Source organism: Melospiza georgiana, chromosome 20 (assembly GCF_028018845.1).
Source record: "Melospiza georgiana isolate bMelGeo1 chromosome 20, bMelGeo1.pri, whole genome shotgun sequence".
Taxonomy (NCBI): Eukaryota; Metazoa; Chordata; class Aves; order Passeriformes; family Passerellidae; genus Melospiza; species Melospiza georgiana.
The window spans coordinates 6113839-6141487 of record NC_080449.1 but is presented as its reverse complement, the minus strand read 5'-3'; the positions used below and the strand labels follow the sequence as shown (position 1 = coordinate 6141487).

At 46.3% G+C, this 27649-nt stretch overlaps 1 protein-coding gene across 1 annotated transcript in view; it reads left to right on the top strand.

Annotated features, from left to right (window-relative positions):
- Positions 1–27649, top strand: part of BRINP1 (BMP/retinoic acid inducible neural specific 1) — a 93474-nt gene that overhangs the window by 40801 nt on the left and 25024 nt on the right. The window contains exon 3 of the mRNA XM_058038037.1: positions 25873–26063. Coding sequence (XP_057894020.1) covers positions 25873–26063 — 191 coding nt within the window. The remainder of the gene's footprint in view (positions 1–25872; positions 26064–27649) is intronic.

Here is a 27649-nt window from a genome sequence, read left to right as displayed (position 1 = left end):
CTGTCCAGGCTCAGGAAGGGCAGCCCTGCATCTGAAGGTGGGAGTGCACTCCCAGCCATGGAGGCAGAGCAGTTGATAATCTCACATTCTGATGAGCAGTTGATAAGTTCACATTCTGATGAGGCTCCCATGGTCAGGCACCATGGCACCAACCTTTGTTATGCCTGGAGGTTCTGAAATAGGGGAGCAGAAAATCTGGCCAGGCTCAGAAGGGCAGCCCTGCATCCGAAGGTGGAAGCGCATGCCCAGCCATGGGAACAGTGTAGAGGCAGAGCAGTAGATGAATTCACATCCTGATGAGGCTCCTGTGGTCAGGCACCATGGCACCAGCCCTTGTTATGCCTGGAGATGCTGAAATAGGGGAGCAGAAAATCTGGCCAGGCTCAGAAGGGCAGCTCTGCATTTGGAGGTGGGAGCGCACGCCCAGCTATGGAACAGTGTGGAGGCAGAGCAGTTGGTGAGTTCACATCTGATGAGATGTGTCCTCCTGTGGTCAGGACACACCAGTTCCTCTGGAGAAAAGCACTCCAGTGAGCTGTGTGCCTGGAAAGGCAGATCAGTGCCCTGCCTGCTGATCCAGGGGAGCTCTCAGCTGGATGGTCCGAGTGCTAGCACAGATCTCCAGAGCTGCATCTTCCAGCAGGAAAATTCCCCTTCTCCATCCATAACAAAATATTTTGATCCTCCTCCCAGTGAATCCCAGAAGGAGGACAGAAATATTTTAGTCACTGAACCTTTCCAAAGAGATCTGCATCCTGCTGGGCTTGGACAAGGATGTCCACATGCTGTCCCTTCAGAGACCTCCTGAATGGTGGGGGAGTGTTCCCCTCCACATGTCAAGTGGAGGCTGTGCCCAGCAGGGCTGCTCCCAGCATGCTGTGACAGCAATGACTCTGCACATTCATCTCAGATTCCTCCAGAGCAGCACACTATGGTCCAGTGGCTTGGGAACATATTTTAAAAGCTAACAAGGCTAAGAGAAGCTTTCACTCTCTTTTTTTTTAATAAAAATATTTTTAGCTGCTTTTAAAAATTATTTTTTAATAATCTTATTAATTCTGTTTTCAAACCAGGCAGATGCTTATTTCAGCAGAGAAGCTGTTACATTAAAATAAAAAAGTCATCCTGTTAGATAGACAGAATAATTTTGTTCTGGCACAAGTAGCACTGGGAGAAGGCATTGTAGGGTTTTTTCTTTTTTATTTCTGGATTCCTCCAATGTTGCCCTTGGGTTCCAGACAGGATATTTTTTTCCCCTTTCTTTTTTGCTGATTGCTACCCACCAGGCTCTGTAAATGGAACAAGAAGCGTCCACCAGGACAGCCTGAGCCATCCAGGCAGATTTCCTGGGCTAAGCTGCTGAGAGCAGGTACAGAACCCAAGGACACAAAGAAAGCCTGGGCTCAGCTTTGCCTGCAGCAGGGTTTGGGCCAGCCCTTTGTGCAAGATCTGCTCTGCAGGCAGTGTGATGTCAAATATTCCTGTGCAGAGCCAGCACTTCCTTTGTGCTGCTGCCCACGTGTGTGCCCAGGAAGGAGCTGACACAGCACCCAGGTGTCCTGGCACAGCCCAGCTTCCCTCAGGAGAGCTCTGGGCAGGTGGGACCTGCTCTGCTCCAAGGCATGGGGCTGATGGAGGCAGCTTTGGCTGCCAGGAGTGTTCACCAGGGCTCTGTTTGCTGGTGGCCAAGCCTGGGAGCTCTTGGGACCAAACCCCTTCCACACCTGCAGCTCTTCACCCTTCCAGCACTGGCATGGTGACCGCAAAGTTTTTACAGAAAGCTGCTGTGAGGTTTCCTTCACTGTGGAATTATGTTTTTTTTCCTGGTCAAATACACCCCATCCAGTGAAAACCACGGAGAGAGGGAGGAGAGGAGATGGGTAGGGATGGTGCTTACACCCACCCAGCTCTCTGGGATGAGGTGCTGCAGTGCAGGCTGCTGGCAGCTGCTGCCTCCCCCTCCTCCTCCTCCTCCTTCTCCTCCTCCTCCTCTTCCTCCTCCTCCTCCTCCCTCCCTGCCAGACTCCTCACAGCTGCCCGGCTCTGGAACCATTATTCCAAGGAGACAGAGGTGCTCCCCATCCCCACGCTCTGTGGCGTGGGAAAGCCTCTGGGCTGCTCCAGCAGCTGCCTGAGAGGGAGCCCCGGGCTCTGGCAGTGGCAGCTGGGCCAGGCTGGGGCTTCCAGAGGGGAGGGATCCTCTAAAGGATCTGTGATGCTTCTAAATCAAAGCCCTGCTGACAACACAGAGCACTAAATGCCTGCCTGGGGATCTGCTCCTGCGGTCATGTGACGACATCAGAATTTAAGCTTTAATTAAGAAATGAGTGCAGGCAGGGAGGGAAGAGTCTCTAGTCCTTATGGCTACAAAAGAAAGCTTGGAAACATGACCTGAGTGCAACCAACATCTGCTTTAATGTGCAGATGGCTCCCAGCAGAGGGGAGAGCAGCGGGGAGAGGAAGCCATTCCATCAAATCCTCAATCAGGTCAAGCCAGCTTGTGCTTCTGCTTGCAATGAAAGAGCTTTTTTGGAGAGACAGTCCAGAAAGCTGTGCTATGGAAGAATTAAATGGAATTGTGGAAGCCTAGAAAGGCTTGGGATCATCTAGTCCAGACACCCTGCCATGGGCAGGGATGCCACCCATGAGACTGAGTTGCTCAGGGCTGTCCTGCGGCTTTTCTGGGCCAGGTTTCACACAAGTTTCACAGGAAAAATGTCTGGAGGAGTGAGAGTTGCCTAACTGAACCTGCCAATGGTGCACAGCACTTTTTAGGCAGCAGCATGGAAATCCTCTGCTCTGGGGTTGAGGCAGGAGGATTCCTGGATTCCCTTAGCCCAAATTGAAGGGATGCCTTTAATGTCCCCTTGTGTCAACACCTACTGGCCCCAAACCCTGCACTGTGCTTTCTCCTGCCATCAGTTTCAGCAAGGGTAGGGTAAAACCAGGCATTTTAGAGGCCAGTTAGGGAAAAGCCTCTGGATATTCTCCATCTCCCAGGGATACACAAAGCTTGCTGAAGGAGAACCCCATTTGATGGCTGTGCTCTCACCAGGGCCTGCAGGCTCCAAAATGCCTGATATTGCAACAAGCTCTGATTCCCCTGAGTGAGAGTGCCATGGAAAAGCTGCTGGAAGAGTTCCCCTGCTACTTACAGCTGGGACCAGCTCTGGACTCTGACTCAGTGAAGCATCCTGACACTTGGAGCTTGTCATTCCTGCAATCAAAGTGTCTCCTGGCAAGCTGCAAACACAGGTTTCATGGGTTTCATGGGCTGCTGGTGACTGGCAGCTCTGCTGCAGTGTGGGCTGGGTTTCAGTGCTGATTTGAGATCTGAACATCACAGAGCACTCGGGGCATTCAGGTTGGATGAGGATGCACTGACCAGTGAGGGACACTTGAACCCCATGGCAACCTGCAGGTGGGAGAAGCTGTGTTATCTCTGGAGGGCAAATTCTATTGCTTGTGCATCCCTGCAAAATTTTTTTTTTCATTATCCATGCACCCCTGAATGGTATTTTCATTATCCACGCACCCCTGAAAGGAGTTTTCTTTATCCATGCATCCCAGAAAGGTGTTTTCACTATCCATGCATCCCAGAAAGGTGTTTTCATTGTCCGTGCATCCCTGAAAGGTGTTTTCTTTATCCATGCATCCCAGAAAGGTGTTTTCACTATCCATGCATCCCTAAAAGGTGTTTTCATAGCCCATGCACCCCTGAAAGGTGTTTTCATTATCCGTGCACCCCTGAAAGGTGTTTTCATTATCCATGCACCCCAGAAAGGTGTTTCCATAGCCCTTGCACCCCACCCAACCTCACTTTGCTTTCCCTCCCCTTTCTCTCATACTGGTTATTTCCTTTTCAGCAAAGGCAAACCCACCCAGCGGATATTCAGCATCAAAAATATCAGTGTTACCTTCCAGCTCTTGAGTGAAAACCCCAGAAAGAACATTACTTTTAACTCCCCTCAGATGTCTGGGGCTGTCCCTGGGAGTGCAGGTGCACAGCCAGGGCTGGGCTAATCAGAGAGCCTGGTACGCAGGGAAAAGCGTGTGTGGCATGGTTAAGGGCAAGCAGGAAATATAGGAATAAGACAAGGAGTTTTTTAGCTCCATCTCTGATTAAAGCAAAGTGAATAGTCCCACACTCCTCGTTCTCCTTGTTTTGCTTCCCCTGTGTTCCTCCCCTTCTCCCCCATTCATGAGCAGACTGTGAAAGTGTCAGATTCCCCCCTCCCACCCATAAAAGACTCCTCTCTGTTCCTTGGGAGTATTTGATATTTGGAGTCTGTGCTGTACTGTTCAGCAGCGAGTGTTGCCAAGTCACATGATGAACTGTATCTCAAGACTATTTAATGTCTCTTCAAAGCCCACACTTTCAGAGTCCTGTGATTATGTAAATGTCTCAACTCAATTTTTAAAGTAAGTTTACGGCCCTCATAATTGCAGAGGAAAACTTGATAATACGACTCCTACATACTCAGAAAGCAGAAGGCAAAAAAAAAAAAAGGAAAGAAAGAAAAAAACCCTGAAGTTTATCAGATTTTAAAAGTCTCATGAATTTTAAAAGCAATCTCTTAATTCTTTTTTTGAGCTTGACTCATGATTTTCAAACTGTCACCAGTGTGGCTGTAGGGATTGTAAGGCTGGTTTGTTATCTTATTAGGTAACTTACATAAAATATCCGAGCCCATGGAGACTCAGAGATGGAGTATTGCATTTCAGTGCTCATCTGGAAACAATGGTGTCTTTTCTTCTATGGAGTTGTTCAGGATCTCCTCTTAATCCAGGTCTCCAGTCACTGCTGCAGCATAAATATTTCCCCAAATTATATTAATGTTAATCATATGAATGAGAATAGCCATAATATTGATTTTCATAATACTTAGGTTATTAAATTTGAGTTTGACGGTAGTTTTGTGGTGCGGTTCATAACAGCAAATCTCCTCAGCATGCATAAGCAGGGAGAGCAGGCCACAGAGCAATAGCACTGCAAACCCAGGGAGAAATATATTCCTGAATCTTCTATCCTACCACAGGATTGCACAGGGAACAGACACTTGTGGCAGAGTTAGCAATGCCACAGCTGAAATTTTGCTAATTGTTTGATGACCTCAGATGAACTGGATTGATCTGAAAGGAGAAAAAAAGTTGAATGTTGAGATGAATTGTGCCAATATTTCTATGGGTATATGCACCACTCATGGGTTCTTTATTCATCACATAATGCTTTGGGTTGGAAGAGATTTTAAAAAAAAACTAAACAGTTCCAAACCCTACCATGGGCAGGGACGCCTTCCATTGTCCCAGGCTGCTCCAAGCTCCATTCAGTCTGGCCTTGGGCACTGCAAGACATCTGGAATCCCCAGCAATACTCCTGGAATGTCTGCAGACACAGCAGCAGGGATGCTGGTGTGATAAGATGAGGAGGGATCAATTGTTGCTTGCCTTCCCCATGCAGATTTACTCAGGCTGTGTGATTCTGTTTGGGATCCACACACACTGAAGGATGGGGAGGTGACAGAGCCAGCAGGGCTCTGTGGTCACTCAGAAATGGCTCTGTGCCCACAGAACCTCTGATGTTTGAGGTGCACGCAGCTGCTGAGGTGTCTGCAGCATCTTGCACAGCCCACAGTGGATTAAATGAAATCTGAGAGTGCTTCCCTGTGAAATGACTCTGTAACAAGGGACAGAAATTACCAGCTCTTCCAGCATGTAAAAAACCAGGAACCAAGACTGTGCAAGGGGCTGAATGCTACTATATAATAAGCTTACAGGATAATTGCCAACTGCACTTGGACTTAATTTTCTCCTGCAGAAGAGTCATAAAAATAAGTTTATTGTTGTCACTCCGGGGAACTGAGATATTTGGATCAGGTCTTTAAAAAAGACAGTATTTTATCTCCCACTTGAACAGATCAGCTCTGTTGGTGACCATCTCCTGCACAATTGTGAGTGAGCATCCAAAGGAAAAGAATTTCTATGCACAGTGGCAGCCTGTGAGCTGGCACAGAAGAATCTCAGCTCCCAGTCAAGGTCTCACAAGTGTTTGTAACACTGAGGTAGGATTTTCACTCACAGTCTTAGGGATTGTGCACTGAAAGAGGAGCAGAACTGATGAAATTCCATGAGGGTGGAGGGAAACAACAGAATGGAAATGTCTTTGTATTTTAGGTGCAATAAAATTGTCAAGGTGAGGCAGAAAAACATCTTCTCCACAGTAAGGTTTTGTCAAAATGCTTTATTTCGTTAGGTGTAGAGTGTTTCAGGCTGATGAATTGGCTTCAACATATTTTTGATACCCTATCTGCTCTGGTCACCAGTGACTATGGTGAGAGCAAGAGATCTAAGGAACGAGCTATTTTGACAAAATTTTTGTCCAGCGAAAACATTACAAGCCGTTCCAGATTCTTCCAACGTGGAACAAAGCCAGATTCTGCAGGCCTGAATGCAGCTACCAAAAGGAATCCTCTCCTGGGCAGCTCCAGCCACAGCTGAAGCTGGAGCTCTCCCAAACGTGAGCGATTTAAGCTTTGTCTGGAGACACGGAGCTGGAGCCCTTACCAATTACAGATGAGTTATCCTCAGGTGCCACGGGGAGAGTGCGCAGGGACTGAGCAGTAAAGGATTAGCCAGAGCGCGCAGAAATATTGAGCAACTCACTACTACCTCCTATTGTGCTCGTGCCAGTGGAAATCCTTCTCAGAACGGCATATTTTATTCAATTTTTAAGAGCTCTCGATTTTTCATTGAGGAAGGGAAGCTGGGGCAGGCTCTGATCCGTAATCAATCAGCCCGCCCTCGCAGGGAAGCTCCGAGGAAGAGCTCTTGCTCTTTGGTCCTTTATCTTCTCTGAGAACTCCCAGAAATTGTATTTCTGAATGGGATTGAGAGTGAGGGAGAGGGAAAAGCACAGCCTGGGCAATGCTCAGCTAAATCTCACAGACTTCTGTCCTGTAGTAAATATCCTGTAGTAACTAACCCTAGGGACAGCATCCCAAACAACATTTCTCCAGTCAGAATGTTTCAGGCTTCAAAAAGGTATTTAATCACATTGTGTAGGTAGATAACTGCCCAAGTGCCAAATTCCTGTAGATTTTACATTTTTTAAAAAAATCAGGAATTTTTAAACAAGATCTGCTGCACTCTGAAATTATGCCATCCATAACATAAACCATGAATTTATTCTCCCTGGTAATAAATCACTAGAAATGCACAATGATAAAAGGGGGAATAACAGACACGGCTCATCCAGGGATCTCCAAGCTCTTTGCAGCCATTAGAGTTCTTTAGGATAGTGCAGGAAAAGGCTGGGCTTTGTTTGTTTGTTTGGAATGAATAAATTAATCATTAGTAAAATATTATGCAGTTCGTCAGATATATTATTCACTAGCTATTTGTCAAAATAACAGCGCAGTCATATATCATCAGAACTAAACATTTTTAATGTGTGTATCTCTAGTCCTGAGGTGATTTATTCAGCCTTTTGGTGTTTTGGTTATTGACCAGTTAAAGCTCCATTCCCTTGGGAGGAAGAGATGTGGAAGGTTGGGAGCTCTTGGTGAACTTGGACCATCTCTTTTTGCTGTGGTTTTGTTCAGGAGCTGAAGAAAGCAGGATACTGCATCTGGGTTTCCTTTAGGCACTGCCTCAATAGATCAGCCTTAATTCTGATTATCTCTAGCCAATGTTAGTCTACCTCAGGTAGGAAAATCCACTCCCTTATTCAAAAATAAACTGTGATCTGACAGTGTCTGACCCCAGCACCAATGCCCTCATCCCTTCTGAGTTATCTCAACTGTTCAGCGTCTCCCCAGCTCACAGCTGCTGCACCAGAGGCTTTAGGGCTCCCAGCTCACTGCTCCGTGTGATAAATCACACAATTTCAGAAATACTGGGGGAGAACAGAGCAGCCTTTTACCAGGTCCCTCCCAGCTCCCTCTGCTGTGCCAGCGAGCTGGACTCCTTCCAGAAGTGCCTGAGCAGAGTGAAGCGACGTGACTGACACTGCCCAGCTCCCCTTGTCATTCGTGACCAGCATCCCAGAGGGTTGCAGCTCCTTCCAGGCCTTTATTGGAGTCAAACTCTGCAGCCTCTCCCCTGGGTTTTATTAGGGAAGCTGGTGCCAAATCACCCAGCTCCCTCCTACTCGATAAAAAATGTTTATAACCCAGTAAATTCTAACATATCAGCAGCTTGTTATGGAGGGAAAAGGTCACTGGGAGAGAAAGGGAAAAAAAAAAAAAAAAGTTGCCCTTCCATTGGAAATGCTGGCTGGGTACAGACGAAGGAGTCAGCACCAGGAAAATATCTTTTGATATGATAAAGTCTCATAATAGAAAATGTTGCTGCAATACAGGCCTCGTTTCTTCAGATAAATATTTAATATAGATCACTAAAGATTAATCGAGTACAGAAAAGTGTCTCTCCTATGGTTGGTGTAAAGAAAACATCTTCTCGTTAATTTATTATGGGGCCTGAAATGAGAAAAATCCTATGGAGAGAAATGCAGGGTACGGTTTCCATAGAGAAGCAGAGCACCACACCAGAATTTATTTAGTGTGTGGGCAGAAGACTTCCCAGAGCCAGCTGCAGCGTGGCGTTCGCGTGATAAAAAATCCCAGTGTGGGAAGGAGCCTCCCAGAGACACTGCTCGTGTCTTGCTGCTCTGAACCCTGCACGTCCTGAAAGGGCGAGAGCTGAGGGGCATTCAGAGCCTGGGTGCAGACTGTGCAATGGCAGGTGGAGCATCCCAGCTGCCTCTCAGAAAGGCATTCAGTCCCTATGGAGTGAGGTGGTGCCCCCAGCTCACTGTCAGGAGAGCCCCTCATCCTGGAGTTTCCTTGCTTCAACCAGGATTCCTGATAACCATGTCCCTTGATGTCACTGTGGCATTTCACAGTGATGGGCAGGAAGGAATTCAGGTGCTGCTGTGGGATTCCCATCTCCCACAGTGCTGGGATGTGTTCATACAGTTCCTCTGTGATGGGTAAAGGACAGGGTCCCTCTGCTTTCTTCCCCCATCCACAGGAACCATCATCCCAACCATTTTGCAGCATTAAATAGGACAGCAACAGAGAATAAATAATGAATAGCAGCAGAGTCTTTGCAGTGAGGTGGTGCCCCCAGCTCAGTGTCAGGAGAGCCCCTCATCCTGGAGGCTCCTTGCTTCAACCAGGGTTCCTGATAACCATGGATGGCTCCAAGGCTCTGTGGCATTTCACAGTGATGGGCAGTAAGAAATTCACGTGTTCCACAGTGCTGGGACATGCTCAGTCAGTTCCTCTGTGATGGGTAAAGGACAGGGTCCCTCTGCTTTCTTCCACCATCCACAGGAAACATCATCCCAACCATTTTGCAGCATTAAATAGGACAGCAACAGAGAATAAATAATGAATAGCAGCAGAGTCTTTGCAGTGAGGTGGTGCCCCCAGCTCAGTGTCAGGAGAGCCCCTCATCCTGGAGGCTCAATACTTTAGCCAGAATTCCTGACAACCATGTCCCTCAATGGCACTGTGACATTTCATAGTGCTGGGCAGTACTGGGACATGTTCAGTTATTCATGCAGGGCAACCCCAGTGTAGAGAAATAATGTGCTCCGACTCCATGATTCAGAAGGCTGAACAATTGCTTTATTAAGCTAGGTTATATTACATTAATACTATATTAAAACTGTACTAAAAAGATACTAAAGATAAACCCGTGACTGTCTGAGACAGTCACGACACAGCTTTGGCCCAATTGGCCAATTAATCTAAACAACCATCAGCAAAGTCCAATTAATAAATCACTTTGGGTAAACAACCTCTATAACACATTCCACGTGTGCTAAACAAGAGCAGCAAATGAAGATAAGAACTGTTTTCTCTTCTCTATCTCTGTCAGGAGACTGTGAATACCACATCCAGTCAGTTCCTCTGTGATGGGTAAAGGACAGGGTCCCTCTGCTTTCTTCCCCCATCCACAGAACCCATCATCCCAACCATGTTGCAGCATTAAATAGGACAGCGACAGGGAATAATCATAAATAGCAGCAGATATGGAATGAGGGGGAAAAATCAGTCACAGGCAGGGGAGGAGAGATAAAAGATCCAATTTCAGCTGAGACTGAAATGGAACAAAGAGTCAATGAGATGGAGAGATACATGAGGGTTGTTCCAGCTGGCCAGTTCCACTGATGTGGAGCTTCTGGCACCTCCAGCATCTTGTGATGAACTTGTGAACAAGGAGGTGCCTCTTGTTTTTAGCTGAAGTGGGCAGGAAAATCCAGCAGACCTGTTTGTTCTCAGGAAACAGAGGAGCTCCCTCCTGAAATGCATATTCCAAAGAGCAGAAACAATTCTGGAGAGAAGGAGGCTGGAACACATTTCCACCTCTCCAAGAAGCCCATCACACCATGTCTAGTTGTTTCTCCAGAGGTAAAACTTGTTTTTTCTCCTTGATCTCTCTGTGGGCACCTTCCCTGTTTAGGGAACATTTTTGCCAACAGGCAGTTGGCAAAACGTGAGTCTGCGTGTTTAGCTCTCCCCATGAGAGAGGCTGAGGGAGGATGGTTGAATGCCACCCGTCAGACCCTCTGTGCACAGCTGGGAGGTGAGCAGGGGATGGAGCTGGGAGGAACATGGCAAAACCATGGCTAGAAGGGATGGCTGCTCCATTTCTGTGCCAAATGCAGCTCCAAGGGTGTCTTCTGGCTGAACTCACCATGAAATCCTAAACCTCAGGGACTCTGGGGCGCTCTCTTTGCAGTCTGCATCTCTCAAGTCGTGACTGCACCCAGACCCCAAGGGACAACCAAAATCATAAATAATAATTTTTCTGGTTCTATCACAGGCTGTTGGACTCTATACAGGTGCAAATAAACAGCAGCTCTAAGCTGAGACTATCTAGAAGAAACACCAACGCATTTTTAATAGCAGCAGGGACTGTAGCAGTCATTTAACATGAAACTATTCTGTGTGTAGAACATTTATTTGTGGCATATGGCACGGATCTGGCCAGGAGAACTGCAACTGCTAATTATTAACAGTTATCTCACCCATCCCACCCTCAGGATAACCCACGGCTGACCAAGGGGCTCCTGTTTTGCCCCCTGCAAGCACCACGACTGCACTGCAGCTCAGTCCCTGTCACCTTGGTCTCTGACTGTGCCTGCCATGCTCAGCACTCCCGCTGCAGCGAGCCACAGATATAATCTATGGAACACAAACACGATTTCATAATAAGTTTTCTATGCAGCCAGGATAAAATGCCAAACAGAATCAGAAAACAATCAGTCAGTGAAACTCATCCCTGGTGATGAGCGTGCCGCTGGGCACGGTCCAGCGCCCAGGAAGATTGAGGCTTTAAATACAGGCACCACCTGCCCTTCCAGAGACAGGGAAAAGCGGGGCAAGGAGAGACAGGCAGGGCAGGTGGGGATGCCCAGAGTTGTCTCCTGTTGGGGATGAGGTAAACCAGGAACAGCATCAGAGCTGCACTAAGACACTTTAGTGTCTCCCTGTACGTGGAGATGGGATTTGGCATCAGCTGGGCTTTGGCAGGGGCAGTGGAAGGAGCAGGGACAGATCTTGGTGAGATAAACGTGCACTTGTTGTGGAGGCCTCTGGGTGCTGCTCTTGCACAGAGCCAGATAATTCATTCCTCCCACAGTTTTAGGAGCCTCCCTGCCCTCCATTAGGTTTCCAGGTTGGGAGAAGTTTGTATCAGGTTCTTTGGCAGGACAAAGAATGTGGTGTGTTAGGACACTGTGTCTGTCCTGCTCTGCACTCTGCTGGGGGAGAGAAACATGGAAAGGAAGGCTGGGAATCATGAGGAGGGGAAGGAACTCCACCAAAAAGGAGGAAGCTGGATGCCTTGGTGTGGAGGGAAGTACTGAAACACATCCCACTGCTGGAGCATCACTCAGCTACTCTGGGGATTTATCCTAGTCCAGAGAGGGCAGAGCTGTTTCCCAAGGATAAAGACCTAGCCCAGGGCAAGGAAGTATCTGTTCTCCTGTCCCCCTTCCTCCTGGCACTTGCTCAAAACTGGGGATTGTGAGGTTTCCAGTCAGTAGGAGAAAAGATCAGGACCTGCTCTCTACCAGACTGCAAAGATATTGCTTTTTATTTTCTGTTCTTCTGGTATTTGTAAGAGTTGGGGGATTCACATTTGCTTTTTTCCTGTCTCCTTTAAGCACTCCACGCTTGAGTCATATAATTGTATAACTCACAACTTCCATTAAAAAAAATAAGAATAGGCTGTCTTTTAGGATTGCGGAGGAAAGCCAGAAAATGCAAGTCTTTAAATCTCAAAACACAGAAGGCAAATAAAAAGCATTGCAGATATTGTTGTTTTGCTCAGTAGATAAATATATACATATGCATGTGCTTCTAAATTCTGGGGTTCAGTTCATTCTTTGGGAGCACAGGCTCAGATGTGCAATAGCACATAATCCCTAACTCAGGTGTGTGTGTATCTGGAATTAGAATAGGAACTGAAAATTTAACCTTGCCCAATCCTCCCCTCCTGAAACAGCCATGAGGGGAGGTTTTCCATGGAATGCAGCAATGGTTTGGGTTGGAAGAGCCCTTAAAGATCACCCAGTTTCAATCCTCTGCCACAAGAAGGGACAGATTGGGGTGACTCCTCAGCTTTTCTGCAGCATCTGATGCCCTCAGACTGAATTTTCATCCTCAGAAGGATCCTGCATTTGTATTCCTGTATGATATATATTATATTAAAACTATACTAAAAGAATAGAAGAAAGGATTTCATCAGAAGGCTAGCTAAGAATAGAAAAGGAAAGAACGATAACAAAGTCTTGTGGCTTGGACTCTCTGTCCAAGCCAGCAGACTGTGATTGGCCATTAATTAGAAACAACCACATGAGACCAATCACAGATGCACCTGTTGCATTCCACAGCAGCAGATAATCAATGTTTACATTTTGTTCCTGAGGCCTCCCAGCTTCTCAGGAGGAAAAATCCTAAGGAAAGGATTTTCCATAAAATGTGTCTGTGACATGCTTGCACATGGCTTTTGTGTCCTCCATAAAGGGCTGGGATTTGGGAACCTGTGCAGTGGTGATTTTTAATGGCCATACTTCTGACAGGACACGAGGAAACGGCCTCAAGTTGCACCAGAGGATGTTTTAGGTATTAGGAATTGTTGAACAGCATTGAAGGGGCTGCTCAGGGAAGTGGTGGAGTTACCGTCCCTGGAAGGTTCAAAAATTGTGTGGATATGGCAGTTTTAATGGCGAATGTGGTGCCACCACATTGCTGGGTGTTTGTTGGACTGCATGGTCTTGGAGGTCTTTACCAAATGTATGATTTAGTGGTTCTGGCCCTGCTTCTGTTCTCTGTAACTGATGTGGGGCTGTGTTTGCACATCATCAGCACCCTGAGTGAGGTGTGGAGGCAGAGATGAACTGAGCCCTGGGCAGCAGAACAGAGCAGCAGCTTCAGCCATGACCCCACCATTGCTTTAGTCTTTCTGGTGAAATACTTTGCCCTATCTCTACATCTGTGTGGATTTTCTTCATGGTTGGGTTATATTCTGGATCTGTTTCTTGGAAAAGTTGTTCATCTCCTGCTGCTTTAGCTTCTCCATCTACAGTGACACATTTGTTTAAAGGTGCTTTGAGATCCACATATCAAAGTCACAAATAACAGCTAAAGAAAACATGACTCATGATGGGGAAATTGCCAAGCATGTGCCTGAATAACCAAGTGCCTCAGAGCTTCACAAACAGATCCCAGGAAACAAAAGCATTTGCATTCACAAGTCTCTGTTCACTAGCTAGGACAGGACAAAAATAAAGCTTTTTCTTTATGAAGTGTTGCATAAAAAGCATGGTTATCTTTTCATTGCAGGCCACTTTGCAGCATGCAAAGAGATTGCCTTTCTTCATGAGTTTGTGAATTTTTATTTTATTGCAGTCTTTTTATTTCCTCCATCAAAACATGCCTGAGTTTGAAATGGCATGACTAGGAATGAAAATTAAATACATCAAAACTGATTTTTGTAGAAATGAGATTTTGGAGCAACCAGGGAATATTCAAGGCTTTCTCACAGCTTGTGTTCAGTTTTTTTGCTAAAGAGGGATGTAGTCTGAGGAAATGGGTCACCTTTTTCCTAGAGAAAATTTCTTCAGTTTTACTGTAATTCTGAAATGTCATAGGCTTTTGGGGACTGTTTTTTTTCTTTTTTAATCTTGAGCAAAGCACAAATGTCTCTGATTATGTATGACTCGAATTTTGCTGCAGCTATACTCTGCAGCCTAATTTTTTTTTAGTCCTTAACCTCTTATCTTATGCTATTTGCTAGTAATTTCAGACCCAGCCAGCATCTGAATCCTATACTGAGAGGGAGCATCCTCTGCATACAACCACTGTGGATATTCCTGCTTGAATATTGAAAAGCAACCCTTGGCCAGTGGCCTGAGTGGAACAGCACAGCTTGGAAAGCAAAGGGATGTTGAACCCCAGCTCTGAGGGTGAAGGCACAGAACTGAGGGACCATGAGGAGGAACCACTGTTTTCTCCTAAACCAACTCAGAGGAAATAATGTCCCAACACTATAGAAATTAAGCAGCAAGGATCGAAGCAGGAGGGAGGTGTAGATTTATTTTACTACTTCAACACAGCTTTTGTTCACTCTCTCCTACCTCTGCCATGTACTCCCAGAAGCTTCGTGCAAGGCCCCTTGCAATGACTGAGATGATGGAGGATATGAGGAGATGGGATATGAGGGTATGAGGATATAGGGGTATGAGGCTATGGGATAACCCCATCCCTTGTGCCATTCTGAGCCTGGTGGCCATCTGTTGGATCTTTGTGAGCAGGCAGTGCTTAGTCTGCCTGTCCTGTTGCAAGTTTTCTTCCCTGCAGATCCCCTTTGTGCAGCCTGGTGTGACGGTGTGCACAGGGGTTTCGGACTGGGGAAGAGATGAGGATCTGACTCCACGTTTCAGAAGGCTTGATTTGTTATTTTATGATATATATTACATTCAAACTTTACTAAAAGAATAGAAGAAATGATTTCATCAGAAGGCTAGCTAAGAATAGAAAAGGAAAGAATGATAACAAAGTCTTGTGGCTCGGACTCTGTCTCAGCCAGCTGACTGTGATTGGTCATTAATTACAAACAACTCTATGAGACCAATCCCAGATGCACCTGTTGCATTCCACAGCAGCAGATAATAATTGTTTACATTTTGTTCCTGAGGCCTCCCAGCTTCTCAGGAGGAAAAATCCTAAGGAAAGGATTTTCCATAAAAGATGTCTGCGACAGCCTGGAGCACATCTTTCCACATGAAGGGTGGGCATGGGCTGGACTCTCCTCACTGCACTTTATGTGCACAAAACCCTTGTCAGTTGCCCTGAAGTGAAGGATCCCTGGTGGGAACAGGTGACTTTGCCAACTGGTGGCCTTTAGGCATCCCAGCCTCCCCCCAGCTCCTGCCTGGAGTGCTCGGTGGTGTCTCCATCAGCTGAGGATGACTCAGGGCCAGGGGTGGGCAACAGGGGACACTTTCCCATTACTGCCTGCTCTGCCCACAAGCCTGGCAGCTGTGCCCAGGTGGCTCTGCCAGCAGGGCTCAGCTGGGTACAGGAGGCAGGAGCAGCTTTGTATTTAAACATCATCTCCTGTTCTTTTTTTTCCCCCCCCTCCTAAATCAGTGAATTTGAGCCTTTGCCAAGTGAGCAGCACAACTGACCAGAGGAGGGGTGATAGCTCCATTTTCTAACAACAGCTCGAGTTTTGAAACATAGCTGCATGCTGTGTTGGAGAAAATTTGGTGCTTTTTCTTGAGAAAAAGGGCAATCAAGGCTAAATTTCTGATATTACTTTCCCAGTATTGACAAACGCCGTGCTCAAGCTGCAGGCAGTGCAGCAGCCAGGTACTCTCACCTGCAACGTGAGGAATTAAGGTTCAAGGGGACATTTCTCAGGTTTTTCATCTGAGCAAACTGTGAATCATGATAAGCACAGAGCAAACTTTGGGGCTGTGGTGTCACAGGCTGAGGTTATCAGCTCGCTACAGCTAAAATTGGGAAAAAAGCCTGTGGTCCACACACACTCCTATCTTCAGGAAATGAAGGAAGTGCAATTTAATGAAATTATTTGTTCCAAACTGTGTTCTTGTTACAGCCTTTGATTGGTGCTGTTGTGCTCCTAGGAGCATTGGCAGGCTCTGAACCCACATGGTGAATTTTGGGGCAGCACCACTTGCTGACAGGGCCCATGGGGTCACAAGGGCTCACCAGAGCTTCACATGGCCCAGTCACCCCTGGGTGATTTATCTGCTCTATAAATTAAACTTTCCTTGCCCGACTTCCATTGCAAACTTGGTTACAAAATATTTAAATATTGTCATGTACTACTTAGCCACAAAGGGGGGGACTTCATCGAGGGTGTAATCCTCTACTTTACTAGAGTCCCAATAAGCACATCAACGCGAAAAGGTCTAGTTTGTTGGGTGGTTTCTTGTGGATTTATTGTTTGTTTTGGGGTTGGGGGTTTTTTTGTCAGGTTATTTTTGTGTATTGTGTTAGTTTTGTTTGGCTTTTTCTTTGTTTTGTTGGAGTTATTCGTAGTTTTTTCTTTTTCCCACCTTTGCCCCCCAAACCAATTGGTACAGCACCAGACTGCATGGTTTGGGACATTTTTTCTGTCTGTGCCACATGTTTCTATACAGCCTTATTTGTCTCAGCATCCTGTGTCTTGGCTTCCCTTCCACCCTGTTGTTGGCTGATCCCTGCCCTCCTCCCCCTGGATTTGTTTGCAAAGAAGGGAATTGAAAGAAGTGTGGAGAAGAGAACAATCATGCCAGCTATCCTAGCTTTCAAATTCCTCAGATTCCTTGAATGACTCAGATGTTTCCATCCATTGCTTCAAAAGTGCTGTTCTTTGAAAGCTTCTTCTTGACAGCTCCTTGACATTCCAGGATCAGCTTGATTGTGAATTCTGGGTCAAACTTCTAGAGACAGAAATCCAGGAGGCCCTGCTATGAAAAATGATATTTGTGTCATTGTTTTGGCAAGCAGAGAACTCAAAATGCCTGATTCACAGGTGAGTTTCTCTAGGCTATGTCAGGTATTTTAGTGGAAGAACTGTTCTGCTGCCTGTCCTGTGATTTTTATCCTAATTCACAGTGAAGGACTGGGTGTCTCTGCGCTGTCCATCTCAGCACAGAAACCTGCAGCCTGTTGGAACAGCTTCCCCAGCAACTTGATAAACCATGCGTGGTCTGGGTGAGCTTTCGGGGAGCAAACAGCTCCAGAGCAGAACGTTTGCTGTTATTAATGACGATTGTTAAGCTGCGGTGACGTGAAGAGTGCTGCGAGCTCTTGGAGAGATGTCACTGCTGCTTCCAGCAGCTCCCATCAAGCCCATGGGAACTGCAGGGGCTCAGAGGGGCTGTCAGCCCAGTGTGGAACAGCTGGGGTGGTGTCAGCACTCATGGTGTTAGTTCAGGAACACATAATCATGGAATGGTTAGATGCACGTGCTTTTATTAAGAGCTCCGGGTGTCAGGGGACACAAACCCAAATCTGACCTGCCATGGTTCAGGATTGAAGATGTTTTATATTCTATAGTTTTATAACATACATACTGATTATTAAACTTATATAGTTCTATTGTATACATTGATCTCATCCAAGCATGGACTTCTCATGATCCCCCTCAAACCTCAAACCTTCTATTGTATACATTGATCTCATCCAAGCATGGACTTCTCATGATCCCCCTCAAACCCCTAACACGGTTTCTCATGATTCTCCTCATGGCTAAACAACAATTACATCTAATTACTAAATAATTGTCACATCTACCAATCATACTATTTATCATATACTGGTTACACAGGTGCAGTTTCACATGATCTAGCAAACACAAGGCCTAAAATTTCCCAGGGCCTACCCTTAGCATTTCCCAAGCCTAACTTTCTTTCTAACTCTCCGAATTTTCTATGATTTTAAAACCTTCCACTGTCAATGGGAACGCCCACCAGCACATCTGTGGGGTGGCTGATGCTGATGGAGGCTGGCGTTGGGAAGGGTCTGTGCAGTGCTCAAGGTGTGGGGTTTTTGCAAGGAAATCTGCACAGATAACCTTACAGGGAGAGCTGGGGGATGAACGTCCACGAGCTGTTTGCACTGGAGCTGGTGGGTGAGGTGGAAGCATTGCAGCACCTGGGTCTGGTGGGGTTTGGTAACAGATACACTGAGGGCTGGGGAAGGCAGCTGTGCTGGAGAAATTCAAACGTTACTGTGTGACTGAGGATGCAGAAATCCATTACCTAGAGGTGATCCCAAGCAGCTGAAAGGGTCAAAACCCATTCTACCATGTTTTCATGGTGCTTGGATTTGAAATTAGGGTTAAGAATTACAGCCCCATCCTGTCCATGATGACATTTAATAATAAACAAACTTAATAATGATCAAATTTAATGACCTATCTTTTAACTTGTTCTTACCTATGCTGAATCACTCTGCTTTGAGTCTCTAATTTATGTCAGTTTTTTTTGTAAGAAATTGATCTTTTGGGCACCCAGAAATTCCATGTTGCTTCCTAAGAGACCCAAATGCAGTCCTATCCTAAGAACAAGCACAACATTTGGAATCATGTTTGTCTGACTGGATTTTAATTCAGTGCTGGCACAACCTGTTTACCAAGGGGCTTTCAAGGTCACATGAAATTCCTCTGACTTTGAAGTAAATTATTTAATTTTGATTCTTGCAACTGTCATATTGCTCTGGACCCCTTTTTTACCTCCCACACCCCTCTCTCCAAAAATAAACCTCAGAGCTTTCAACTCTGTAACAATTTAATATCTTTAAGAAAATGATTAGAGAGATGAAAACAAAACTCTTGAGCAGGCAGAACTGCTTGCCAAAAAGGAGGGGAATATCTGAGGTTTCAGACCCCTCAGCCAACACCAAGAACATGGCCAAAGGGCAGACCAAGGGGAAAAGCAACAGGAGATTCTTCCTTTGTCCTTTGGAACCAGGTGGAGGAGGATTCAAACTCTGGTTGTCCTCCCCTTGCTTCAGTCCTACCCAGGTAAATGCCCTTATAACAATAAAGCTGCTGCAGACAGCGCAGCATTTATCAATAGATCAATAGTCAATTTATTTATCTCATTCACCTGCCAGCTGTCATAAGTGAGCCTGTCTGCTTGTCTGGTTGTTATGCAAAATGCTGTTGTACTTTCAGCTTAAGTGATTTCTTTTTCATACTTCTCTGGAATGAAATTTTTAGCATTTTTTTTTTGTTGTTTTATTTTTTTTTTCTCTCTTTCATGGCAGAGCTTCAGCCTCTGTCTAATTTGGATCTAGTTTAAATCTACAGACTGGAGGTTTTTTAAATAGATTAGGGGGGACGAGTGCCAAACCCTCACAGGAAACTAATTCTTGCAGGTCCTTTGAAAAGCTCAGCTTTGAAGAGTGACTTCTTCATGCTGGCCTAGATAGGGAAGAGGCTGAAGGAATATTGCACTGCTCAGCCTGGGGCTGTCTGGCATTTTGAGGGCACAGACTGGAAATGAAATATCACTGACCCCACCATAATCACAGATACCCCACGCAGGCTCCTCCAAAGCCTGATCTGGCAGAACAAGATAAGCTTTGTGGTGCTGTTGTCATGCTCAGCCCTGTCCCTTGGCTTTGTTTGCAGCATCCAGGGCTCACAGGAACCTGGAAGAGCCATCATCCTGAGGACTGCAGATAATCAGGGCTCTGGCTGGGACAATTGGGCTGGAAAAAGGAAAGGCAGAGCAAAACAAAACCCCCAAACCAAGAGCTTTGTTGTAGGAGCATCTGGAAGAGTTCTGGAAGATTTAGGGCTAGCACAGAACTGGTTTCTGAACCAGACAAGGCTTAAATCTGTCTGGTTTGGTTCACACTCATTCTGACAGCTACTAATATTTGTCTGCAGCGCACACATACATGTCCAAAAATGTCTCCCTTAATGATGGGGACGTGCTTGAAAGAAAACAGGGGCAGAGACACCAAAATCCCAGGGAACATCTCTCCGACATCAGGGAGTCCTGGTGGCATCACAGTCAATTATGTGGGCAATATGACAAGGGGAGGGCATGAAATAATGTTTGTGTACTGCTGTTACTGCAGAGTGTGCTCCCATCACCTTTGGGAGCAACGGGTGGCTTTCAAGATAAATTTTATTAAAAAAGCAAAGAGCCATGGAGCAGAAAGGAGCTGGTGCCTTGTCCTTGCCCAGTTCCCAGGGAGGGGTGGGGCTGCTCCTGTTTGAGTGTGCACTTGGTGGGATGCTCTGAAGGATGCACATCCAGCACCTGGAGGGGCTGGGCTCTTCTGTTGAGGCTTGTTCAATGACTCTGCTATTTTTCTTTCCTTTTTAAAACTTTCCTGTTCATTATTTAACACATTTAATTTCTTTTTTTTGTTTCAAGCACCAGCCCTCAAGGTCTATGTTGAACCTCTTTCCTCACTTACATGCTTTAGTTGTCTTGGCCATGTGGAGATGGAGAATTTAATTTGCTCTGATTGCTCTTCTCCCTCAGACTTCCCTCTCTGGGTAGAGATGCTCCTGCCCTTGGATCCTGCTGTCCTTTCTGATGGTGGGCCTGCATGATGTACCTATTCCAGCCTCTTGACTTTTCCTCCCTCTTCTGCAGTTTTTTCCCCTGTTTTTCTGTTTCCCTGGACGGTCACAGTGCTAATGAGCACTGAGACATTCCTAGTGGCTCCTTCTGCCCCTGACATGCTGGCCTTGATGGAGGCTCATTAATGCAGCTTGAAGGGGCAGTGTTTTCTCATCCTCAGCCCTATTCAAATAAAGTGTGTCCCCTTGCTGGTGCACAGGCAGGAAAGCCCTCAGTCTGTGCATGTGCATCCTTGAGGCAGCACTGCACCCTTCATCCCTCTTTCCCTCTCATCTCCCTTCCCCTTTCAGCACCTCCCATCGCTTTCAGCCCTTAAAGAAGCTCCTCTGGGTTTTCTCTTGAGGACCTGGAGGGCATTTCCTGGCACAGCCCAAATCCCCTTGGGGCTTCCTGTTGACACAGAGCCCCAACAAGTGCCTCACCCCACTAACCAGACCTTGGGTCAGAGTTTCGCCTTATTCTATCTCCCTCACGGATACCGACCCTTCTCCTCCTTGCTGAGAGTATTCTCACCTTCCCAAAGCCATTCAAAATTCAGGTCCTTGGGATTTCCCCTGAGTATCAGAAAACCCTGTACTGATCTCAGCTGTACCATGGGGTGCCCCCTAATCCCAGTGGAGTCTTTTGCAACTCCTTCACCTGGAAAACGAGTGATGCACACGGCAATATTTCTCTTTTTAAAATGTCTCAGCAGCTGTAGAGGCCTCAGCTATGTGTCCCAGGTGGTGGCACAGAGATTGTGGTGCCACTGGTGTCTCAGAGAAATAAAGAGTGAAATGCAGCCCAGGATGGTTTTGTGAGGAAACCATTTTGCACCCATTATCCACAAATGCAAGGCCTTGGTAAATCCTCCCAAGAGCCACAGGTGGAAGGATTCACTGGTGACAAACAGACAAGAGTATTGCTTACCTAACCCAGCACTCTGAATTCATTTTGGCCAATTTTCTGCTTCTGCAGAAAATGCAATTAAATCTAGAGTTGAAAGCTAATAGAAAACCTGTTCTTGGAGGTGTTTCTTCAGAGACTTCAGGAGTTTCAGGCTGGAACATTCCCTAAGGCCAGATCTATGCTGTTCCCTGCAAATATAATTTTTTTTTATGACCTCAATAATTCTAAATTATTTCAGTAGCCATATCTATTAATGTTAAGTCTATTTTCCAAAACTGTACCATAATCTTGGCCTCAGGTGCGTCTTGCAGCAGAGGGTTCTGTAGGTTGCATGGAAGATTGCTGGAATTAGAAATTTGCTTTCCATGTAAAATATTGGAATTCAGTGAGCCAAGTTTAAATTGTGTTTTTTGGACTTTAAAAAGGAAGCTTAACAAGGCCATATCATTTGTTTGACTGTTGAGGTTGGAGCAGATGACCGTACTGGTGTTCCCTTCCTTTGTTTCCAATCCCAATGAATCAACAGCACACAAAGAGATAAAACAGCCAAATGCTATGTAAAACCTATAAAAAAAGCCTGAAAAATGTCACTAACTAAATTCAAATAATGCATAACTTAGAGGGAATTGCAACTGGTTCATGGATATTCTATGAGCAGAAGATAAACATCTAACTTAGCTGCATAAATTATTCATCATAACATATTTGCTCAGCTTTTCTTGTCAGCTGGGGAAGCCACACATCCAAGCACAGGGAGAGCAGAGCAGAGCTGGGCTTTCACCTGCTGATGTGCCCTGGGAGCAGGGAGCCCTAGGGAGGGATGGCATCAATAACAGTTGGGTGGAAAAGTCTCCTTCACCGTTGTTGGGATCACTGCTGGTCAGAGTGACCCCAAGAAAAATTGGAAAGTCTCTTTTCCCAGCCCAGTGCTTGAAGAAGGAGTCAGGGCTCTTCATTTCTCGGTCTCAAGGTCGTTTATTGTTCCTTATCTATAAAATTCTTTTTCCTGCCCCACTGAGGTCCATCCAGCAGGACAGTTCCAGGCACTCTGCCTGCCCTGGGGTGGTGTTATGTCTTTATACTAAAAACTACGTGTACAATGTTTACCATAACTTTCCAATACCCATCACCTATGTTAGACAGTGAGCTTCTACTCTAAACCAATCCAAATGTGCCACCATCACAGCAGAAGATGGAGGCCAAGAAGAAGAAGGAGAAAGGCTGGGCACACCCAGTTCCCTCCATCTTACCCCCTAAATCCCCATTCTAAAAACCCCAAAATCTATTTTTCCACCCCGTGATAACTTCACTAATATTCTGCTTAACTGTTGTGGCTTGCTGATCTTCATCTAAGGTTGGTAATTTGCTCCATGGGTCATAATCAAACCCACAGGTGTTTTGGGCTCTGTGCCAGGGTCTCTGAGCCCCCTGGCAGGGTCTGGGCTGCTCAGGACAGCCAGAGGGATGTCCTGGCTCATGACAACTGTCATGCTTTAGATGTAGATTCTGCTCAGGGTTCTTCTACTGCATTAATGGGGACTGGGATTGTCCCTCGGCAGCAGGAAAGGCTGGAGATATGACAGTGATTCCTTCTAAACTCCTGCTTTTGCCTCCTGCCAGGGGTGCCAAGGGGTGATTTTGGACCTGATGTAGAGAATGAACCCACTTTCCCTTTGGACACATTGTTTATCCAAATGTTATTCTCCTTTCCTGCCTTCCTTGCCCATCACTTCCCAGTTTGCCCTGAATGGAGACACTGGATCTGATATATCATGGAATCCTGGAGTGGTTTGAGTCAGAAGGGACCTTAAAGCTCATCCTGTCCCACCCCTGCCATGGCAGGGACACCTCCCACTGTCCCAGGCTGCTCCCAGCCCTGTCCATGGGCACTTCCAGGGATCCAGGGGCAGCCACAGCTTCCCTGAAGGAGAGCAGGGATCAATGCCTGACCAGCTACACATTTCAGCTCTTTGCTGCTAAATTATCTATTGCAAAGCAGCAAAACCAAACTCTCTGTACTTTATTGGGAGCATGAAACATTCCCTCAGCCCTTTCTGAGCACGTGCTGGCTCTGGGGTGCTCTGGTCCCTCCTGACTTTATGGATACTGCAGGAAGCAGGAATCTGAATGTGTGCTTGAGTTTTACAGGAAGCAAAAATTGTCTCTTTGGAGAGGAAGCACAGGTGGCATTGTTCTTGTGCTTGCCTAGTTGTGATCGTTCTGATGGAACATGGGTGTATCTATTTATTTATTATAAAACTTGTCTGTCTTTAAGCATCCAGCTCTGCCTCTTCCCTTGCAGTGCAGCTGCTGAAGGGACCATTCCTTCCTCAAAGGGGATTTCCTTGTGGAGCAATGTCTGGGATTGGAGCTCTAATCTGGGATGATTGGAGAAACCTCTCTGTGGTGTCAGAGAACAACTATTTTTCTTTACTTTTTAAGTTTTATCTATCATGAAAATCAACTTTTTCACAATTCTGGGACAGCAGAGAACACCCTCTGCTCCATAAAGGGAATGCATTGGGGATGTATTTATTATCTGCAGACAACTTGGGAGCAAATGATCTGTTTCAATCACTCCTTGTATTAAGAACCCATTGTATGGGGGTTTTTGCCTTTTGACTGAGGTTTTTCTAGGAAGGATGGATGTTTCCTCAGATTGCAAGGTTTGACACTAATGACTCTTGTAATGTAGTAGGAGGCGTGTTTTGTTTTGGCATTTTCACTTGGCTTGTGAAAGCAAAGAACTACAGAGGGGGCATTAGCTCAGGTGTAAGGAGATATTTTGAGGTAAATAGCTGGCACTTTGCTGTTTTGATGAATGTAACTGCTGTCAGGCAGCGTGGAGTGTTGTGAAGGGGCACAATCAAAATAAATACCTGCATAATTACATTAAGTCAAATAGCCTAACGCACGCAGAGTGGACTGAGTCTAGAATCAACCTGGGCAGAAAAAAATCTGGTTTGTGCTCCTGGCTTTGTACTGAGTCTCTAAATGTGTCTCTGTGTCAGGCTCTGCCAGCCAGGTGGGGTTGGTGTGCTGGGAGGACACTCCCTGATGGGAAGTGCTGCCTCAGGGCCAGGGCCACACAGTGTGAGGAATTTTGTCTCCCCCAGTCACTCTGATGGAGCCCTGGAGATGGCTGAACTCCAGACTGGGATGGGAAATGGGGAATGAACTCCTTGTCTGGCTTGGCTTTGCTTGCCTGTGCAGCTTTTGCTTTATCTGCTGAACTGTTTATCTCTCACCTTTCTGACTCTCTTCTCTAGGAGGAGTGAGTGGCTCTGTGTGGCTAAGCCAGCTGGGATTAAACCACAACACCTATGATCTAAATAAAATATTTGTCTTAAATGCAAGTAACAGGAATAGGTGGATGAAAAGTGAACAGAGAAGCCTGTGAGCTGATGGTCTGGGAGATAGCTGAAGATGGAGCAGGTGCATTGTAGGAGAATGGGTATAAATAACATCCTCTCCTTTAAGGAAGGCTTTGCTCAATATTTTTTGAAAGACATTAATAGGTTTCTCATTTTTCAGGTGCTCAGCTGGTGATGTTTCAGAGGCCTGATTTTTAGATTGCAGGTGTGCAAGCTTTTCTCTAGGCACTTCCCTCTGTGTCATTTCAAAATGGATACCTGCAATAAAGAACTGCTTTTGCAAACATTAACTTCATTTTTTTCCCAGTTGCTCTCAGTTTAAAAGCATGGATTTGAGAATCACTTTCTTGGTTGTTTTTTTTTTTTTTTTTCTAAAATATGAACAAAACCTCCACTTTCATCCTGGACTCTGCTTATATCTGAATCCATCCTCTTACATTGTTTATCTCAAAAATTGTTTTCCAAAAATGCTCTTTTGCCATACTCACAGTGCTGAAAGATGAAGATGTTTGGAGAAAATGTATTTTCTTCAGCTTTGCTTTGCTAAAGTGTGCCAGGAAGGCTTGTGGGCATTAGAGATATAACAATGATCAGCTTGGGCTAGATCTGTGATCGAGACCATTTGCTGACAGAGACCAGAATTTATGGAGAAGTGAAAGACCTCAAAGTGTGGGAGGGTGAAAACACCAGCCTGCTTTTATTTTAGGGCAGTCCAGCTCTCTGACAGACACCTCTGATGACGCCAAGGGCACCTCCTCACCAGCCTGACCCTTGTAGTGTATGGCTATTGTTCAGTAATGTCTCGCTTTTCCTCTTCTCCTCCCCTTCCCCTCCATCCAGCCTCATGACCTCATGTGTGCATCCACATGGGGATGTCCAACAGCATTGGCCCCTTCTCCACCCCAGCGACTCCCCCTGCCCCTGCAGACTGGAGGCCTGACCCCTGCTGTGTTTTCCTGTGTTGTGGCGCAGGGAGTTTGCCCGTTGGAAGGTGAGAAACACAGCCATCGAGAGGAGGGACCTGCTCCACAACCCGCTGCCCCTGATGCCCGAGTTCCAGAGGAGCATCCGCCTGCTGGGCAGGAGACCCACCACGCAGCAGTTCATTGACACCATCATCAAAAAGTACGGCACCCACCTGCTCATCTCTGCCACCCTGGGAGGTAGGTGGCACCTGGGGCTGGCGATGGGGGGGTGGTGTTGGAAAAATACCAATATAACCTGATGGGATGTGCCAGAGCTTGTCTGGCCCTTGCTGCTGAACCAAATCGTGGTGTTTCACCCCAGAGACACTTTTGGCCGGCTGGGTGTGTGGTGTTTCACCCCACAGACACTTTTGACTGGCTAAAGAGGGGGTGCCCAGAGCATGGATCAGGCTCATCTTGGTGGTGCCAGCCACAAGGACAAGAGGAACGGGCAGAAAGTGATGCCCTGGAAGTTCCGGCTGAACGTGAGGAAGAATTTCTTGGGAATATTGGAACAAATTGCCCAGGGAGGGTGGGGAGTCTCCTCACAGAAGACATTCCAGAACCAGCTGGATGCAGTCCTGTGCCATGTGCTCTGGGATGACCCATAGAGCAGGGAGGCTGAACCAAATGCCCCAGTGTGGTCCTTTCCAATCTGAACCACCCTGAGGCTCTGAAAGCAGTGGGGGCACAGGCCAGGCTGCAGCTCCCCCTCCTGTCGCAGACATCTTTTATGAAAAATCCTTTCCTTAGGAATTTTCCTCCTGAGAAGCTGAAAGGCCTCAGGGACAAAATGTAAACAATGGCTATCTGCTGCTGTGGAATGCAACAGGTGCATCTGTGATTGGTCTCATGTGGTTATTTCTAATTAATGGCCAATCACAGTCTCACAGTCTGAGACAGAAGCTTTTGTTATCCTTCTTTTTCTATTCTACTCTTAGCTAGCCTTCTGATGAAATCCTTTCTTCTATTCTTTTAGTATAGTTTTAATGTAAAATATATCATAAAATAATAAATCAAGCCTTCTGAAACATGGGGTCAGATCCTCATGCCTTCCCTCATCCTCAGACCCCTGTGAACACCATCACACCCTCCCAAAGAGCCTTTGCAAATGAATTCAGAGTGTGAGGTGGGAGCTGTGCCCCTGTGCTGCTCTGACCAAATGTGTTTGTCAGGAGAAACACGTCCCTGTCCTGCCAGCCCTGCACCACTGCCCTCAGCTTCACAACAGAACCTGCCCATCCCTCTTTCTCACAGGATGAAAACAAATGCAGAGGGGGAAAAACATCCTTTCTTTCTGGAACTGGAGGAATTTTAAAGAGCTCCAGGAAAAGGGAGTTCAAGGAGTTGGGCAGGGAGCGTGAACAGAGGGGAAGAGATGGCCGGAAGGCTGAATGCATTAACATGGAGCAGACTTCTGGAAAAACAGCAGTTCAGTAAAATTCAAAATGTGTATGCAAGGGCTGCAGAGAGGTCTATGTGTGCACAGAATGTGTCAGGGATGACATCAGAGAGAGCCCTGTAGGGCCATGAACTCCTGAGCAGGCGCTGCTGGTGGTGCTGCAGGAACATTTGGAGGGGTGAAAACCAGCAGCTCCTATTGATGTTTACTCCTGGTTCTTTTTTCCACTCTGTATTATTTTCATGGCTCTTTTCCCCCTTTGGGGTGTGCCTTTCTTTCATTTAAATGCTTTTCTTCCAAGAACGACTATCTGTGAGAAGGATTCTGCAGTGGTAAAAGCTCAATTTTACTTCAAAATTTGTTGTGGTTGCTTCTTCTAACG